The 20525-nt window shown below is 41.4% G+C and overlaps 1 protein-coding gene across 6 annotated transcripts in view; it reads left to right on the top strand.

The window, feature by feature from the left end:
* Positions 1-16145, top strand: part of ANAPC16 (anaphase promoting complex subunit 16) — a 30884-nt gene extending 14739 nt beyond the window's left edge. For 5 of the 6 annotated variants that reach the window (XM_056530471.1, XM_056530474.1, XM_056530472.1 and 2 more), the window contains exons 2-4: positions 776-927; positions 9763-9837; positions 15617-16145. In XM_056530471.1, coding sequence (XP_056386446.1) covers positions 786-927; positions 9763-9837; positions 15617-15753 — 354 coding nt within the window. In that variant the 5' untranslated portion in view covers positions 776-785 and the 3' untranslated portion in view covers positions 15754-16145. Of the gene's footprint in view, positions 1-775; positions 928-9762; positions 9838-15616 lie in introns of those variants that run through there. The other variant, XM_056530469.1, reaches the window with a different exon arrangement.
* Positions 16146-20525: the final 4380 nt, after the last annotated feature.

The following is a 20525-nucleotide window of genomic DNA, read 5'->3' as shown; positions in this document are numbered from 1 at the left end:
ATCAATCGTCGCTGCTCGCTGCAATTCAATCCAATAGAGAGGAGGGGCAATCTTCTCGGCAGGGATGGCGTTTGCCCTCAAATAACGTGCATGAACTTCTACCTTACAGGACAAGTAGCAGACTTACACTCCAGTAATTTATTCTTTTAGAAATGCTTATGGCTTGGTGTTTTGTAATAAAGTTGCAGGCATTCTTCTCTAGTAGAGCTTTTGCACACATTCCTACATATGACTCCTGCAAATTGTCTTAGCTTGCTGTGCGGCCAAGACACAGTCTTCTGTAATGTGGAGACGTGTCAGCATCTGCTATATATGAGGACCCCTAGTGGCTGATAAATAAGGTACATTATTTATTAACATATTTGATTATTAAAACATATTACAAATATGCACAACTTTTGGTACCATATATTAGTTTTTTTTTTTGTTTTTTTTTTACATCTGACAGTGCCCATTACACTTTTCTATTTCACCCATTAATAATTACATTAGTTCTTCTGTTTATTCTCTTTAATGTGTCCCAGTTTTGTGTTAGCAGTAACCAAAGCAATAATGGTTAGGGCTGGCACTGAGGCAGGCACTGATTTTGAGCTACAAGTAAGCCCAGACTGTGAGCAACCAATGATTTTGTTGCTCGGCTCATGTGACGTCAGTGCGTGCCTCCTAGTAAGTCATACATATTAGGCTCTACCGTATATACAGCTGGGTGGTTTTCAGAATTTCATTTGGGCCTTGGAAAAACTTCCTTAACACTTACTATTCACTTTTCTTACAGACACATTGCTATGGCCGCCTCGTCTTCATCCTCTTCAGCCGGTGGTGTGAGTGGGAGCTCAGTTACAGGATCTGGTTTTAGTGTTTCAGATTTGGCTCCACCAAGGAAAGCACTTTTCACATGTCCAAAAGCTGCTGGGGAGATGCTCGAAGGTACGCTGCAAAAAAAGTGCACAATTTCTGTTTTGTTGTGTCATATTTTACTGCTTTTTTTGTATACCATGGCTGGTTTGACTGATTTCTCTGGTACATGACAGGTTCCCTGTTCCCAAACAACTACAATCATTAAAGAGGGTTTCCCTCTATTTTGCAAAGTTCTATTGGTCATTACTGGAAAATCACCTATAGGTGACACTAGAGAGTAGAGATGAACACACAGGTTCGCTCACGTCAGCTTTTCAATTAAATTCACAATCAATAGTCGATATAAATTCTATAGAGAGCAAAGACTTATGTCAAGTAGAGCAGTCCCTGCTCCTGCTGAGCACTGGGCGGGGAGGCATACACTGTATAAGTCGTCACACTGCTGGCATTAACTTCTTTACTCTATGGACCCAAAATTCCAAAAAGTTCAGATTTGGACAACTTTATATTCTTTTCTCTTAAATTTCGAGCTAAGTCAATCATAAAGTAATTGATTCACTCATCTCTACTGCCGCGTTTTCTTCCTTCTGGAAGGGAAGAATGTTGCATACAAGAAGAAGCAATATTTTTTTAGATCTACAGCATGCGTCAGTGGTATATTGATCAGGGCAGCAATGAATGTTGGGGCCAGCTTTAGAGGCCACTCAACCAACTTCACCACCCAACACTTAGAAAGCATATGGTCTAATATGTGGATGAAACAAACCAAATACCTTACCCTGTAAGACTGAGAAATACAACAGAGGCTTCTTTAGCACTTGCATTTTATTACTTTAATCTTAAATTCCTAAAGATATGGCGTTTGTTCCTTCTAGGGTTAGATTAGAAAAAACCATGCAGATATATATTTTTTTTCTATAATACATCTGGATCTGCAAGTGTTTCAGACAGATACAGACAACATTTTATAGAGCTTTGTTTTCTAAGTCAGTGTTTCCCAACCAGGGTGCCTCCAACTGTTGCAAAAATTACAACTCCCAGCATGCCCAGACAGCCTTTGGCTGTCCAGACATGCTGGGAGATGTAGTTTTGCAACAGCTGGGGGGACCCTGGTTGGGAAACACTGTTCTAAGTTGTGCCTTTTATTGGTAAAAGAAATGGAAACCACAACTGTATAGATTGGAGGACCAAGCAAAAAGACCAGCAATAGAGGAAGTAAAACCTACCTCTTCACGTTTTACCTCTAGATGGCACCAGAGGCTTTCTTGGAAACATCATAAACTTAATTGGAAATATAAGTGGTAAATTACAGAAGTATAGTAGACAATTTAATTCTGTTAAGTGAAGTCTGTATATAGGCTAAGGCTGGGTTCACACACAGGATTTTGCTCAGTATTTTTAGCCAAACCTATTCAATCTGATACTTGTGATTTCTTCATCCTGTGACTCAAGGATTTCTATTGATTTTTCATCTTAATTTTTTTTCTGGCGTATTCTTTACCCCAGTAAAGGTCTATGGCTGAAACAACTCCAAAAAAATGCCAGAGCATTCTGAAATTTTGGAAAAATTGCCACTGAACCAAAAATGCAAGTAATGTAGGTATGGCATTTCATGTTTCCATAAAGATTCCAAGCTAACATCTATCCAAAACTTTTTTGGGCAACAAAAAGGCATGTATCGATTATGGGTTTGTATTTTGAAGGGTGTGAGCATTTTTTATTATTTTTTTTAAACTGTTGTGTCTAATTCAACCCTAAGGGTACGTTCACACAGGCAGATTTATTTGTGGGTTTCCCGCTGCATATTTGAAAGGGGGCGGGCTCTTCTCGGCTGTCTGCAGCCGATTTTCCACTGCGGAAAATCCGCCACAGACCCTACTGACTTCAATGGGGCTTGCAGCGGATTTTCCGCAGCAGAAATTCCGATGCGGACAACCGCAAAGATCCCGCCCCCTTTCAAATACACAGTGGGAAAACCACAAATCCGCCCGTGTGAACGTACCCTTAGGGTGGTCTGTACAGCTCTGCCAATAGATAGTATTCTTTACCTCCCTCTTACTCCATGGATGTGTACACTTGGCTCAGCCAAGAATGCATGTGTTCTTAATGGGGTTAGGGCTGTAAGGCTGCTTTCACACTATAGAATGCTCTGTTTTAAAGATCCGTTATAATGACAGGTTAACAAAACCATTAAAAACGGACGTTAAAAGGCTGTTACAAAATCCCTTTAAAGCCTATGGGATTTTAAAATTACCCGTTTTAACCCATCATAGCCCGTTATTAATAACGGACGTTATTTTGTGACGGAGAGGTAACGGGAGAAATAGTGCATGAACTATTTCTCCCGTTACTTTCTCCCATCACAAAATAATGTCCATTATTAATAACGGGCAATGACTGGTTAAAACGGGTAATGTAAAAATCCCATAAACTATAATGAGATTTTGTAACAGCCATTTAACATCCATTTTTAATGCTTTTAAAGAGTCATTATAATGGATCTTTAAAACGGAGCATTATATAGTGTGAAAGCGGCCTAAGCTGCTAGCAGTAACTTATCTACCATGCAAACAAAGGATGTGTTGAAATACAACTTTCTCCTGATGTTTGCCATTGGGGGAGAGTCAGAACACACGATGCACACACACAGGCAGCTGGGCCTAACAAAATTGGCAGGTTCATTTGACAGCTCTCTCTTGTGTACAGGCTGCCAAAGACACCCCTCTCCCTTCACTAGTTAGTTGTCTCCACAAGGAGAAGCCAAATCCCCAATGATTATTAGTATTTCGCTATAATCTAGATCGCCCCCCCCCCCCCCCCCCAGGATTTAATATTATCAAGCAATAAAAATGTTTCAGAAGACTTTTGAAAAAGTGGAAAAAAAACGGTCAGTACTTTAGTTGACACAGGGTTCTGACTTATCAGTTTTCAGAGTAAATCACATAGAGCATTGAATGGCCGCTGTTGAAATTTGGAGATTGTAGAAGCTCATTGTTCTATTGGTCCTCATTTACTAACGTGAAACCGACAGTTTTTGTCGGGTTGTGCGACCAAATTTGTGTCGCATAGCCCATGCGACACGAATTTGGTCACACAACCTGACAAAAGATATCATCACTCCAAGTGTTTTTTCAACCCGTCAAAATGGGCGTGGTTATCACAAAAAGGGGCGTGTTCCCGCCAAAAAAGAAAAAACACCCGGAGTATGATGAAAAACTCACAGGAAAACCTGTGAATTTTTCTTCACCAAAACCCGACAGCTCTGAGCTGTCTGGAAATTACTGAAAACCGAGTGAATCCTACCCCCATCATGGAACAGGGTCTGTTCCATGTTGGGGGTAGTAGTACAGGGGTTGATCACATCGGGTCTCACTTCTGAGACCCGATCCGATCAAAAGTTATTAAGCAGGGGAGCGGGCGGTATGGTCCACTCCCCAGCGATGTATGATGTGTTTTACTTTCATTTTCCCAGCCGGGATCCCTGAATAGCCCGTACTGAGGAGCCAATCAGGGATCCCTGCGAGCTGCGGTGGGGAAAGATATATAGAATCGCACGGGGGAATGTATATGTCCCCCACAGCTTCTATATATCTTGCCCCCTCTGCGCATGTATATAGAAGTGAAGTGGGGAGCAGACATATAGCGTTATCTGGTCCCCACTTCGCTACAATACACAATCCTCAGCCATCACCGGAGCTTCCCATCGCCTACCCATCCCCGGTGTTATAATTACCTGTTGCCGAGGTGCGCAATGCTCCTGGCTTTGGCGCTCTTGCTGTGCGCTGTCACTGTGCGCACTGATGGTGACGTCACGACGTGCGTTGGGGACGTCCCCAACGCACGTCGTGACGTCACCATCAGTGCGCACAGTGACAGCGCACAGCAAGAGCACCGAAGCCAGGAGTATCGCGGACCCTGGACCCCCGGCAACAGGTAATTATAACACCTGGGATGGGTAGGCGATTGGGAAGCGCCGGTGATGGCTGAGGATTGTGTATTGTAGCGAAGTGGGGACCAGATAACGCTATATGTCTGCTCCCCACTTCGCTTCTATATACATGCCTCTGAAGCGCTATCATTGACAAGTATTAGCCAGTGGTCTCCAACTTGCGGACCTCCAGATGTTGCAAAACTACAACTCCCAGAATGCGCTGTGCATGCTGGGAGTTGTAGTTTTGCAACATCTGAAGGTCCGCAAGTTGGAGACCACTGCATTAGTCATTGATAGCGCTTCAGAGGCATGTGTGTATAGATGCGCTGTGCGGGGCATATATACATGCGCTGTGCGGGGGACATATATACAATTTACAGTGTGACACAATTTCCAACCCGTGGAACACATTTCCAAACCCGTGCCCAAAAAAAAAAAATTGTCAGGCAACAGATTAGTAAATATGAAGATTTTCACTCGGAGAATTCAGGGAAAACACTCAGAGATTAAACCGACACTCTTAGTAAATGAGGGTCATTGTGTCAACTCTTTAACCCTGAGGGTATGTTCCCACTGAGGAATGTGAACAGAATCTCCACTCGCAGAATTCCGCAAGTGGAGACTCCATCCGGCGGCCAACTGCGTGGCCCTGCACCATCACTATTGATGGCAATGCAGTGCTCATGGACTTCAGCACAAAGAACGAACATGTTCTTTCTTTACGCAGATCAATTTCAGCAGACCCATTCACACTGATGTTAATGTTCACTGCTTTTATCTTTGATCGCGGCGTCTATAGGGTTAATGCCGGACATCACCGCAATTGGTGAAGTTCGGCATTAGCCACAGGTCTCAGCTATGATGCGTGCTCAGCTACTGGGCACGCTGCATAGTTCAGCACCTCTGTGATACCTTCCTGCGGGGGTTTGGCCGTCGAGTATCGGATTAGGTATCGGGGACAAGTGTCCAGTATCTGTACCGATATCGGGACATCCCTAGTCCTGCCTATTCCCAGCTCTGATTATGTGCTGAAAAATATCGTCGGAAGGAGCCGGCAGTCACAACGAGGTTCCTGCCGCAACAGCTGAGACCAAGATCCTGCTGGTCTCGGCAGCTTTAACCCCATAGATGCCATGATCATTACTGAACACTACATCTATAGGATTGACAGGGGGGGCTTTCCCTGTCCCACCTTGGCGACACCACAGTGTGATCGCAGAGTACCGATGATTGCCATGGCAGCCGGAGTAATGCTGACAGTTATGCTTTGCTGCAGTACAGATGTACTGCAGTATAGTATAACAGCAAAAAATACAGTATCAAAATAAAATGTTTTTTCAATAAAGTGTTAAGAAAAAAATGAATGCCCCTTTCCCAGTAAAGCCCTGTATCATCATAAAAAAAATAAATAAATAAATATATATATATATATATATATATATATATATATAATCGTTTTATAATACAAGTTGTTATGAATTATTATGTATTTATCCTGCTTGTTAAACACACAAAAAAAAATATAGCTTTTTTTGGTAACCTTACTTTTAAAACAGTGGAATAAAAATACTGAAATAATTAGAATATATTGCAAAAAAAAAGTACAGCTTGTCCTGCAAAAAAATAAGCCCTCACACAAGGAAACATTAAAAAAAATTATTGCTGTCGGAAAATAGCAACAAAGTGGAAAAAAAAGGATTTTGTTGTGAAAAGGGGGAAAAAATAAAAAGCTGTATAAATTGAATTTCGCCATAACCATATCGACCCACGTGATAACCTCTTTTTTCACCCCGTACAGTGAACCCCTTAACACTTTAAGGACACAGGGCATACAGGTATGCTCTTGTCCCACACCTGAACTATGAAGCGCCCTCAGCAGTTGGGACCCGTGGCTAATGCCAAACATTGTCTTGAGGACACGGCCGTTTTGGCCTTGAGGACACAGTTTAATTTTTGCATTTTCGTTTTTTTCTCCTTGCATTCTAAGAACCATAACAACACTTTTATTTTTTCATCCAGACCAATATAGGAGCTTGTTTTTTTGTGCAAACAATTGTACTTTGTATTGACATATTTTACCCTAAAATGTATGGTGCAAGCAAAAAAAAAAATTATGATGAAATTGAAAATAAAACCCAAATTTTGCAACTTTTGGAGGGTTTAGTTTTTACCCAGTGCCCTTTACGGTAAAATCGACATGTTCTCTTTATTCTGTGGGTCAATACAATTAAAATATCAATGTTTACATGCTTTTCTATTATTGTACTACTTTTAATAAAAAACTCAAAACCTAAACAAAGCTTAAAGGAGTACTCCGGCGTGCACTTTTATCCCGTCCGGGCTGCAAAATAAAAGAAAGCACACTTTCTCTTACCTGCCAACGAGCCCCCGGACCTCCGGTACAGGTGTTCGGTCCCCGGGCTGTATTCTTCTTACTTCCTGTTAGCCCGGCACGTCACCGGCCGCAGCGATGTCCCGGATAAAAGGAAAAAAGTGCGCGCCGGAGTACTCCTTTAAAATCGTTCTATTCTGACCCCTATAACTTTCAAAATTTTCCATATACAGGGCTGTATGATGGGCTCATTCTTGCATCGTGATCTGTAGTTTTTTTTTGTGCGGGGGGTCGGGAGGGGGGGCAGTCGCGGTGTGGTGGGGGCGGTGCGGGGGGCGGGGCATTATCGGCTTATCGGCAAGTTAATTGCCGATACCGATAATGCCCAAAATCGTGATTATCGGCCGATAATATCGGCCATACCGATAATCGGTCGATCCCTAATTGCTACTAACTAACTTTGCACAAATCGCTGCAGTCTTTATTCAAGACATTTACTATTTATTCTAACGGGATACAAAATAACTGTGGAAATAGCAAACCAAGACTATCAGAGAAATCACTGCATTTTTACAAGTCGCTAAACCATTGCTTTCATTTCTATAGATGTGTGAACACTTATTTAAAAGGATTATTTTATGCGTTTTAAAAGCCATATTTTATTGTAATAACCCTTTTTATTTGCCAGGATTTAAATGTTATTGTATTAACCATTGAACAACCATTTTGTGTTTCTGTTGATTCACAAGGGCCCTGTGATTCACAGTTAACAAGTATACGAGCTTTATACATTATATACTGAAATAAACATACGTTATCCTAATATTCACGTTTCTGAGCCCCAATTTCTGTATTCTATTTCACAGGTTGTTAGTATACATTTGGATCAAAAAGTACAAGCCCACTCGCCATGTTAATTCTACATCATTTTATTTTATTTTTATATATCAACCTACTCCAGAAAGTTAAACAGATTTGTAAATTGCTTCTATTGAAAATCTTAATCCTTCCAATAATTATCAGCTGCTGAAGTTGAGTTGTTCTTTTTTGTCTGGCAACAGGGCTCTTTGCTGACATCTCTGCTTGTCTCGGGAACTGCACAGAGTAGAAGATGTTTGCTATGGGGATTTGCTTCTACTCTGGACAGTTCCCAAAACAGGCGTTATCAGAGAGCACTTAGACAGAAAAGAACAACTCAACTTCAGCAGCTCATAAGTACAGAAAGGATTAAGATTTTTTAATAGAAGTAATTTACAAGTCTGTTTAACTTTCTGGAGCCAGTTGATATATAAAAAATTTTTTTTCCTGGATAACCCCTTTAATGTTTTGCCAAGATGTACAACATATAAAAAGCTTTTGAATCTAACAGCGCCCATTTAAGTGCCGAGATATTGCGTTTTGAATTAACAAGTAAATTAGCCTTAGAGGGGTTATGTGGCATTAAAATTATGTTTTTAAAAAAAACATGCCCAGCTACAGTTAAAAAAAATAAAAACTGGTCTTACCACCCTCGGCTCCCCCTGGTGTCTCTGGAATCCTGCTCCCTTTGTCCGCAGCCATCCTCCTTCTTTTTATTTTCTATTTTATTTATTTTTTCGTTTTTTTTTTACAATGATGTCCCACCTCGGCCAGTGATAGGCTAAGACCAAAGTCGGGTTTATTACAGCACAATGCCCTTCAGCCATTCATTGTGTGGAACATCAATGCGGCCATCGATTAGCTGAGCGGCAGTCTGATGTGTCGACTACAAAAAGCAGGAAGAGAATCGCTGCGGAGCATGGGAAGTCTAGGTTGTTGTTTTTTTGTTTGTTTTTTAGCAGGCAGCTCAACAGGATTTTAACCAAAAGTTTAATGCCACATAACCCCTTTTAAAAGCCCAGGGAGCTTTTTCAAAAGCCCAGCAAAATTAATCCCATCCACTTATTAGCAATGTCTCTCGGAAGAGGTTTCAAGCAGCCAAGAGGCTTGATGGTGTAGTGGCCAGGCTTGAATGAACGGAGCTCCTGTTCATTAAATGGAAACTGAGATTTAGTAATGTGGCGCCACCACTACACAGCGACTAGAACCAGCTGCGTCCGTCCCTGGTCACTGTGTAGTTTAGGCATTGTCGCTGTGCTGGTCAGCAGTGTGCCAGGTGTCGGCATCCTGCCAATCAGAGAGTGACTACCTATCTAACAGTTGAGAGAATGTTGTCATGGACTGCCTATCTATCCTTAGGTATCTGATCACTTCCTGCTTGTTGGTTACTGCCATACATCTTTATTTTTTTGTTACTATATAAGTACAACATATTCTGCAGTGCTGTACAGGAATTGTGACCATTAGTCATAGCCACCACTAAGCTCACAATGAAGTATTTCTATTTCAAGTAGGGAATACACACTATACACATAGACATAGGCTAGATACAATTTAACAGAAGGCCATTTAACCTATACAATGCTTTTTAGCAGTAATAGTCCATAAGCATGCACTGGGTTTTATAACCTCTGCAACACATGTTGTTCGCCCGTCAAACTTCAAAAGAGGTCAATGTAAATATTTTAATAGATCTTCCCATACAATGTTTAGCCTTGTGTCTGTAGTAAACTCTGGTCATACAGAACATAGCTTAGTCATTTTTTTTTCCTCTTGTTTGCAGATGGCTCAGAGAGATTCCTTTGCGAATCTGTGTTCAGTTACCAAGTTGCATCCACACTAAAGCAAGTAAAACATGGTAAGTAATGCATCCCGAAAAAATTTGTGTTTAAAGGGGTATTCTAGAGATTTTGTTTTAAATGGGCACTGTCATGAAATAAAAAAATTGATATGTTGTAGTACTTAAGTACTACAACATATCTCTAATATACTTTAATTAAAAAAGTGATTTTAAACCAGTTAAACCAGGGTCGCCCTCCTAGTGGCCGAATGCATTCGGTAATGACGTCACTACATAATTTCGACTCATTTAAGCCTGGCAAAATTCAGTCACTGCGGTGCTCGCTCCCGCCTGTCAATCAGACAGGCAGGAGCGAGCGCTTTGAAGGAAGTGGATGCGTGCAGGCTCCCGGGGACAAGGTAAAGTATTATGCCGGGGGGGGGGGGGGTTGCGTGTTCACCTATACAGTGTGCCTCCAGTTTCCCCACTACAACTCCCAGCATGCCCTGACAGCCAATAGATGTCAGGGCAAGCTGGGAGTTGCAGTGGGGAAACAGCTGGAGGCACCCTGTATAGGTGAACTAAGGGCGGAAGTGTCGGCCCCAGCAGGCATCAGTGACGTGGTGCCTGCTGGGGAAGTCTGCCTGGTAGTGAGAACACTACCAGGCAGACAAAAAGGCATTTTTAATATGTAAAAAAAAAAAAAAATTAAAGGCAGGGAGGGGGTTAGGGATGGATGGGTAATAGGCAGGGACAGAAAAAAGGAAAAAAAGTGATGGTGGGAGCTACCCTTTAAATGTGCTCAGGGCACAATTCAAGGATCTCTGGCTGGCTTGAAAGGTCCTTGTGGGACACAGACATGTGCATGTGCTTACAGCGGAAGACCAACACTGAGACAGTGGTGGGGGAGCAAGGAGGGCAAGTATAGTGTTTTGTTGGTTTTTTTTCATATATTTTACTGCACCATGAGCACAATTAAGTATTAAAATTCTTTAACCCTTTAAGGACCAGGCCAATTTTCATTTTTGCACTTTTGTTTTTTCCTCCTCCCCTTCGAAAAATCGTAATGCTTTCAGTTTTGCACCTACAGACCCTTATAAGGGCTTGTTTTTTGCAACAATTGTACTTTGTAATGACATCACTTATTTTTTACCAAACTATGCCAAAAGAAAACATTATTTGTGGGGCAAAATAAAAAAAAGGCCTTTTTATAACTTTTGTGGGCTTCCGCTTCTGCGCAGTGCACTTTTCGGTAAAAATGACACCTTATCTTTATACTTTAGGTTGTATTTTATTTTACTACTTTAACCTCTTAAGGACCCATGACGTAGCGGTACGTCATTAGTCCGCTCCCGATCTATAACGCGGGCCCACGGGCCCGGCCTCTAACAACGGCCGAGACCCGTGGCTAATGGCGCGTGGCATTGATCGCGCGCTATTAACCCTTTAGACGCGGCGTTCAAAGTTGAACGCCGCGTCTAAAGTGAAAGTAAAACCATGCAGGTTAGCTCAGGGAGCTGTTCGGGATGGCAGCGGCGAAATCGCGGCATTCCAAACAGCTTACATGACATCTGGAGGATCCCTACCTGCCTCCATGCTGTCCGATCGCCGAATGACTGCTCAGTGCCTGAGATCCAGGCATGAGCAGTCAAGCGGCAGAAACATCGATCACTGGTTTCCTATGAGAAACCACTGATCAATGTAAAAGATCAGTGTATGCAGTGTTATAGGTCCCTATGGGAGCTATAACATTGAAAAAAATAAAGTGAATAAAGATCATTTAACACTTCCCCTAATAAAAGTTTGAATCACCCCCCTTTTCCCATAAAAAAAAAAAAAAACTGTGTAAATGTTGTGTAAACCTGTGGTATCGCCACGTGCGGAAATGTCCGAATTATAAAAATATATCGTTAATTAAACCGCACGGTCAATGGCGTGCGCGCAAAAAAATTCCAAAGTCCAAAATTGTGCATTTTTGGTCACTTTTTATATAATGAAAAAATGAATAAAAAGCGATCAATATGTCCTATCAATGCAAAAATGGTAGCGCTAAAAACTTCAGATCAAGGCCGAAAAAAATGAGCCCTCATACCGCCCCATACGCGGAAAAATAAAAAAGTTATAGGGGTCAGAAGATGACAATTTTAAACGTATACATTTTCCTGCATGTAGTTATGATTTTTTTCCAGAAGTACGACAAAATCAAACCCATATAAGTAGGATATCATTTTAATCGTATGGACCTACAGAATAAAGGGAAGGGGTAATTTTTACCGAAAAATGTACTACGTAGAAACGGAAGCCCCCAAATTTACAAAATTGCGTTTTGTTTTTTTCAATTTAGCCTCACAATGATTTTTTTTTTTTTCCGTTTCGCTGTAGATTTTTGAGTAAAATGACTGACGTCATTACAAAGTAGAATTGGTGGCGCAAAAAATAAGCCATCATATATATTTTTAGGTGCAAAATTGAAAGAGTTATGATTTTTTAAAGGTAAGGAGGAAAAAACTAAAATGCAAAAAACGGAAAAACCCCGGGTCCTTAATGGGTTAAAAAATTATAACTACATGCACCAAAATTAGTATGCTGAAAATTGTCATCTTCTGACTCCCATAACACTTTTATTTTTACACATACAGGGCTATATTATGAGGGTTTATCTTTTGTGCCGTGATCTGTAGTTTTTATCGGTACCATTTTTATTTTGATGGGACTTTTTGATAGTCTTTTATAAAAATGGTATATGAAGTGACCAAACATGCGCAATTTTGCACTTTTTTAAAGGGGTACTCTGTCCCAGGACATCTTATCACCTATCCAAAGGATAGGGGATAAGATGTCAGATCGCAGGGGTCCCGCCGCTGGAGACCCCCAGGATCTCGGCTGCAGCACCCCACTGTCATTACTGCACAGAGCAAACGCACTCTGTGCGTAATGACGGGCTATACAGGGGCCGGAGCATCGTGACATCACGGCTCCACCCCTTTGTGACGTCACGGCCCGCCCCCTCAATACAATTTTATGGGAGGGGGCGTGCCAGCCGTGAATATATGTCTCGTCTACCAGAGATTTGTGCCATAACCTGTGAATATACGACATATGTCCTGATAGAAATACTGCTATAAATGAGTATTTATTCACTGACATTAAACACCTGATACATGTATGGATAATAAATAGTAGACCAATTTACCTTCACATGTCTTATAAAATTCCTTCATAGAGCTATACCATCCAGTACTACTTCACTTCTATGGTCTGTGGAAGATACATAAACCTCTGTCCTCTAGATAGCATGACGTAGCCATTAGTATTATGACTCACAACAAAAGGAAACCCAGCAATCAACTGTGTATTGCTCTCTTTTTTTTAAATCCTTGGGGGCAGCACGGTTTAACACCTATCCCTGATGGGTACAATTAAATGTATGCAGACAAGATCTTGTCTTCTCCAATCACATTTGTAAAACTTTGTTCTTTGATACCTGGGGATAAAGGATGTGTTAGTTGTCTCCTCCTGACTCAAAGAAGTTAAGGTACGTTAACATGGCGCAATTGTGTTAAACCACGCACTGAAGGCGATTCCAAAGATTGGTCCGACCAAAAGATGGATGTTTTCTCCTTTTAAAGCTATTGAACAAACCAGTTTTGTTTGCATAATTTCTCTACCGTGTACAATAAAGTTTGTTAGGACCAGTCTGAGGCAAACTTAGTTCAGTAAATGATTTTATTTATTTATTTAATTCATCTATTATTTTTTTTAACTGTTTATTGAAAATTACAATAAAGCAAGTGATACAACTCAGAAATATATTGCAGTGTTGGCACAAGTTCACAAACCTTAACCTTAATAGATTATTATAGAGACAAGTGCACTTACACAGAACCGAGAACAGTAAGCCTCATCAGATGTTTTAAACACACATGAGTTACCAGAGTAAGGGTCTGTATAAATGAGCAGACTGGTGCCTGATGCTAGCGTCCATCTCGTAGATTGACATTCATTTAACCCCTTAAGGACCACGGGTTTTTCCATTTTTTGCACTTTCGTTTTTTCCTCCTCACCTTCTAAAAATGATAACGCTTTCAATTTTTCACCTACAGACTCATATGAGGGATTATTTTTTGCGCCACCAATTGTACTTTGTAATTACCTCAATCATTTCACCACAAAATTTACGGGGAACCCAGAAAAAAATATTTGTGGGGCAAAATTGGAAAAAAAAAGCCATTTTGTAACTTTGGGGGCTTCCGATTCTATGCAGTGCACATTTCAGTAAAAATGACACCATATCTTTATTCTGTAGGTCCATATGGTTACAAAGATACCTAATTTATATAGGTTTTTTATTTAAGTTGACTTTTACTACTTAAAAAAAATTATAACTAAATGCACCAAAATGAGTATGTGTAAAATTATCTTCTGACCCCTATAAACTTTTTTATTTTTCCATATACAGGGATATATGAGGGCTCATTTTTTGCACCGTGATCTGAAGTTTTTATCGGTACCATTTTTGTTTTGATTGGACTTTTTATACATTTTTATAAAAAATTCTAGGGTATACAAAGTGACCAAAAATTACCACTTATTATTGTTTACATAGTTTTTTTTTATGGGAAAAGGGGGTGATTCAAACTTTTATTAGGGAAGGGGTTAAATCACATTAACTTTTTTATTTTTTTTTTACACTATGCCATAGCATAGCATTGATCAGTGTTATCGGTGCTCTGATGCTCCAGCCTGGATCTCAGGCACGGAGAAGCAGAGCGATGATCGGACAGCGGGAAGCAAGGTAAGACGCTTCCCACTGTCCTCTCAGCTGCTCAGGATGCCGCGATTTCACCGCAGCGGTCCTGAACAGCCCATTGAGCTAACCGGCAACGCTTTTCTCCCCTTTTAGATGCCGCAATCAACTTTGATTGCGGCATCTATAGGGTTATTACCAGACATCAGCCCGATCAGCTGATAGCAACCAGGACCTACCGGGTATAAAGCGCGCTCCACATAACTGGTGCCGTCCACGAGCGTAAATATACATTAAGGCATTAAGAGGCTTTACATGATTGTCAGTGCAGGCAAAGCACAAACAATCGCTGGATCCTTTCACTTATATAATTCACTTGTATAATTGTCAGCAGCACATCCCCTGTTACACAGGGAGAAGTGCAGCTAACAATAATTTTTAAGAGCTACATAATCCCAGCAATTGGCTAATTAACAAGTGTATACTGATCACTGGGTCTTTAACCAGGGGTAGTAGTCATCCATTTGGCTGATATTCTACCGGGCCTTTTACACTGGATGACTAAGAGTTGGAAATTATACCAGAACAGTTAAAGAGGCTATCAAAATAGCTAGGCCTTTGGTAGTATTGAGGACAAAAAGCTATGTAGAGTATCCGGTGTCCCTTCCTCCGTTGACTTTAATTTGCTGGGCTCCGGCCTTGCCTCTATTTTGTTTGTGGCGAACTGTGCTCACGGGTGGACTATAGGTTCCCGTATTGGGTCCCTAGACCCACTGCCTCCTGAGATCCTTGCTTGTGGTGGGCAAGCTTCTCTGCCAGCTCCTGCAATATCTGTTGGGGAATGTTGGATATGACTGCTCACTGATCTGCACTACAAATTATTATTGTTTGGATAATGAAAGGTTTATATAAAGCTATGTAACTTTTTAGACCCCTTTTTACTGGCTTAAGAATGCCTTGTAAATGTCACTAGGTATACACAGATAAGTCTGTATGAACCTGTGAAAGGCTACGATTCTTTATGGCCCACTACAGCTACGACCTGAAGTCATGGAACAGCCTTGAGAAACAGGGAAGGATCCTGTTCTAATTGCAGTAACATTTGTTTAGGTCTCATCTTTTCAGATCAACAAGTATCCAGAATGGAGAAGTTGGCTGGATTAGTGGAGGAGTTGGAAGCAGATGAGTGGAGGTACACACCAATTGAGCAGCTCCTTGGCTTCACTCCTTCTTCGGGTACAAAGTGAACTTCAGCAAATAAAGCCCACTTCCAACTAGGAGTCTGAGAATACAGAAGGAATACACTTTTATCTTACTTTTATCTTCTATGATGTGGTTATGAGGAGGTACTAAAAGGGCTCAACATTATATATCATGTGCCCAGTTGTTTGTCAAAAAGTGGTTTATCATTTTGCAACAGTTTTAGATCCATAGGGACTGGAGTCTTTAAATAGATGTTCAAAACTCCCCCTATTTATGTCTCATTCAGCAGATTGCCACTGTGAATGAACCAGAAATAATGTTTACAGGTTAAGGGACAATAAAAAGTTATTTTGTGTGCAATGTTGCATTTTTTTTCAGCTTAATGTTTTTGTACATTATTTTTATTTTTTTTAAATAAAAATGTGATGGTAGCTAACTTTTTTGTAGTGTTTTTATTGGGGTATAGAGTCATCTATTAAAATGTTGCTATGAAAAACTAAATTGTAATATTAGATATTCAGTGTACAGGGTATACAGATATGTAATGACCTTTCAAAGTGTGATGAGACTATAATTCTATAAGGCTATTTTCACACTGAGTATTCATCCGTTATTAAACATCCGTTTTCTGTGTAAATACGGATGTATAATAACGGATGAAATAATGGGTGCTAACGGATGAATAACGTCAGTCATAATAACGGGCATATTCATCCATTAAGACGCGTTATAACATCCGTCATGTACGGCCGTTTTAACACCTCTGCCTACAGACTCCCACAGCTGGGACTACTACTACTCCCATCATGGAACAGACTTGTTTCCATGATGGGAGTAGTAGTTCCCCGGCTGCGGAAGTCTGCCATTGGCTGTGGAAGGCTACATTAGTGTTTGTACTTCTACCCCCATCATGGAACAGACTCTGTTCCATGATGGGGGTTGTAGTACAGGGGCTGAGGGAATGATCACACCGGGTCTCACTTCTGAGTTATTAAACGGGATTGGGCGGTTAGCTGCGCTCCCCTGCAATGTACAATGTTTTATACTTTAATTTTTAAATTCCCCGCCGGGAGCCCTGAATGTCCAGTATGGATGAGCCATTCAGGGCTCCCGGCGGGGTTTCTTAACTTCAGTGTTCCTTACTGTATAATCACCCCTTAAGTATATTCATTTTACCCCCCCCCCCCATGTGTATATGTATGATTCCTGTGCTGTTGCTGTGCGCTGCGCAATGACGAGTGACGTCCTCAACGCGACGTCACCATCAGTGTGCACAGTGACAGCTCAGGACGCCGCCGGCGCCAGAAGTAGCACGGGCCCCGGGAACAGGTAATTATAAAACCGGGGATGGGGGAGGCAATGGGGCAGCTGGGGTGGTTGGACTCAGGACCGGCAGGGGGAGAGAAGTGGGCGGCAGCGGTCTCTGGCCAGAGGATAGGCAGAGGGGGGCAGCAGCGGTGGTGGTTGGACTCAGGAGGACCCCAGGACAGGCAGGGGGAGAGAAGCGGGTGGTGGCGGCGGTCTCTGGCCCCGCAAAAGCTGCTGTAGTTCATTGATTTAAAGCGCCCGCTTTAAATCATTGATCTGGAGCGGCTTCTGCGGGGGGGGGCGGGGGCAGAAATTGCCGATAACTTATACCAGAATATCGGTATAAATTATTGGCCTCAAAGTTCACAGATTATCGGTATCGGCCATAAAAATCAATATCGGTCGATCCCTATAAAACAGCAAATGGATGACATAAAAGCTCTTCCATTTGCAATAGACTACCGTTACAGGCTATAACAGGTCATAACAGATAATCAAAAAATCCCATAGACTTTAATGGGATTTTGTAACGGCCATTTAACATCCGTTTTTAAGGCTTTTCTAATGGAAGTTTATAACAGGTCTTTTAATGGAGCAACTTTAATAGTGTGAAAGGGGCCTAAGAATTATTATTCTTAAAGTCTGCAACTATGGGAAAATGGACAAACACAGCTCTCTTCGGTCATGAGTAATAGTAACTTATGCCACACAAGCTTTTGTGTTTACAAACCTATGGTCTATTCACAATAAAAAAAAAAAAATTATGTTTTCTGTCAGTAGGATAATGATTTAGCTCTGCTCAGCATCCACCTGTAATGTACTATGTGTTCTGACAGCTTCCTATCTAAGCCAACATTAAAGGAGTAGTGCAGTGAAACATAACTTATCCCCTATTCAAAGACTAGGGGATAAGTTATAGATAACTTATTACTGCTGGTAATTTGCAAGCATAGCATTGTAAATATTTTTCCACAAAAAAACTTTTTTTTTATATCAACTGGCTCCAGAAAGTTTCAGATTTGTAAATTACTGCTACTAAAAAAATCTTAATCCTTCCAGTAGTTATCAGCTGCTGAAGTTGAGTTGTTCTTTTCTGTCTGACATAGGCGTGCGCAGCCTATTGCATTAGGGTGTGCACCCTAAAGCACAAACTCACTCCGCGCACGCGTGTGTATGTGTGTATATATGTATATATATATATATATATATATATATATATATATATATATATACATACATACATATACACACACACACGCACTCCTGCTTGCATAGTGTAGGAGGATTGGATCCAGGGCCAGTTTTAGGCTTAGCGTGGCCCTGGGCAAAATCAGAAGTGGGGTCCCAAAAGTCGTAATAGTGCACTAATCAGATTAGCACATTTTTGGTCACTTCAAATACCATAAAAAATATCTAAAAAGCAAAAAAAAAAAAAATGGTACCGATAAAAACTACAAATCACAGCACTAAAAATGACCCTCATACATCCCCATATACAGAAAAATAAAAGTGCTATAGGGATCAGAATAGTACAATTTTATATTTGTGTATTCACATTAGGTTGGCAGCATAGTTCCCCCACATTAGGTTGGCAGTATAAATCTCCCACATTAGGATGGAAATATATTTCCCCCACATTAGGTTGGCAGTATAGTTCCCCCACATTAGGTGCAGTATAGTTCCCCCACATTAGGTTAGTAGTACAGTTCCCCCACACTAGGTGCAGTACAGTTCCCCCACATTAGGTTGGCAGTATAGTTCCCCCACATTAGGTTGGCAGTATAGTTCCCCCACATTAGGTTGGCAGTATAGTTCTCCCACATTAGGTTGGCAGTACAGTTCCCCCACATTAGGTGCAGTACAGTTCCCCCACATTAGGTGCAGTACAGTTCCCCCACATTAGGTGCAGTATAGTTCCCCCACATTAGGTGCAGTATAGTTCCCCCACATTAGGTGGAATATAGTTCCCCCACATTAGGTGGAATATAGTTCCCCCACATTAGGTGGAATATAGTTCCCCCACATTAGGTGCAGTACAGTTCCCCCACATTAGGTGCAGTATAGTCCCCCCCCCATTAGGTGCAGTATAGTTCCCCCACATTAGGTACAGTATAGTTCCCCCACATTAGGTACAGTATAGTTCCCCCAAATTAGGTTGGCAGTATAGTTCCCCCACATTAGGTACAGTATAGTTCCTCCACATTAGGTTGGCAATATAGTTCCCCCACATTAGGTACAGTATAGTTCCCCCACATTAGGTGCAGTACAGTTCCCCCACTTTAGGTGCAGTATAGTTATAATTGTAGGGAGGAGGACAAGTCTAGAATTTACCATGAGGCTTACGGGACTAATTCTACCGCTGATCTTATATTTGCCAAGGGGTTCAATGGGCGGAGCCAAAGGGTTGTCAAAATTAGGTTTTGCCTAGAGTGTCAAAAATCCATGCACCAGCCCTAAATAGACCTCCCACTTGTGTGTATGTTTGGTGGTCGGTGTTTATAGGGATGCATTTCATGTGGATTTGAAAAAAAAAAATTGTAAGTTGAATGGTAAAACTCATGTTTTTCTTTACTTGGCAAACAGAAGAACGCTTTTACTAGAAGATGGGGGCACAGAGGGGGGAATATTCCAAATTACATTTTTTTTGGCACCAGATTGGTTGAAAAAGTCTGCAGCTGACCCAAAACTAGGACTCCCAGCATGTTGCACCATAATCTAAATTGTACTCCTATATAGTGCAAGATGTGTGGAGTTGTAGTTTTGGTCATCATAGATTGTATCAGGGCATGCTGGGAATTATAGTTGGTAACTGCACCTCCCAGCATTGCATTCCTTAAAGGAATGCAATGCTGGGATTTGCAGTTACCAACTACAATTCCCAGCATGCCCTGATACAATATATGGTGACCAAAACTACAACTCCCATTATGTTGCACTATAGTATAGGTTATATGGTGCTACATGCTGGGGGGAGCTGTAGTTTTGGGTCAGCTGCAGAGATATAGGCTGGAATCTGGATCAAGGAAATTTCTTGATCCAGATTCCAGCCTATATCTCTGCAGCTGAACCGAAACTACAGCTCCCCCCAGCATGTAGCACCATATAACCTATACTATAGTATAGTGCAACATAATGGGAGTTGTAGTTTTGGGCCAGCTGCAAAACATAAGCTGTATCAGGGCATGCTGGGCATTACAAATAGTAACTGCAACTCCCAGCATGCCCTGATACATTCTTGGTCTGCTCTGCAGCTGTCCCAAAATGAATGCATTGCTTCCCCAGGACTCAGGAGTATAGTGCAACATAATGGGAGTTGTAGTTTTGGGTCAGCTGCAAAACCATAGACTGTATCAGGCTGATGCAGCCTATGGTTTTGCCGCTGACCCAAAACTAATTTTGGGACAGCTGCAGAGCAGACCGAGATTGGATCAGGGCATGCTGGGAGTTGCAGTTACTACTAACTGTAATGCCCAGCATACCCTGATACTATCAGGACATGCTGGGCGTT

This window comes from Hyla sarda, chromosome 7, assembly GCF_029499605.1.
Source record: "Hyla sarda isolate aHylSar1 chromosome 7, aHylSar1.hap1, whole genome shotgun sequence".
Taxonomy (NCBI): Eukaryota; Metazoa; Chordata; class Amphibia; order Anura; family Hylidae; genus Hyla; species Hyla sarda.
Note: the sequence above shows the minus strand (reverse complement) of the source record. Positions and strands in the feature narration are given on the sequence as shown.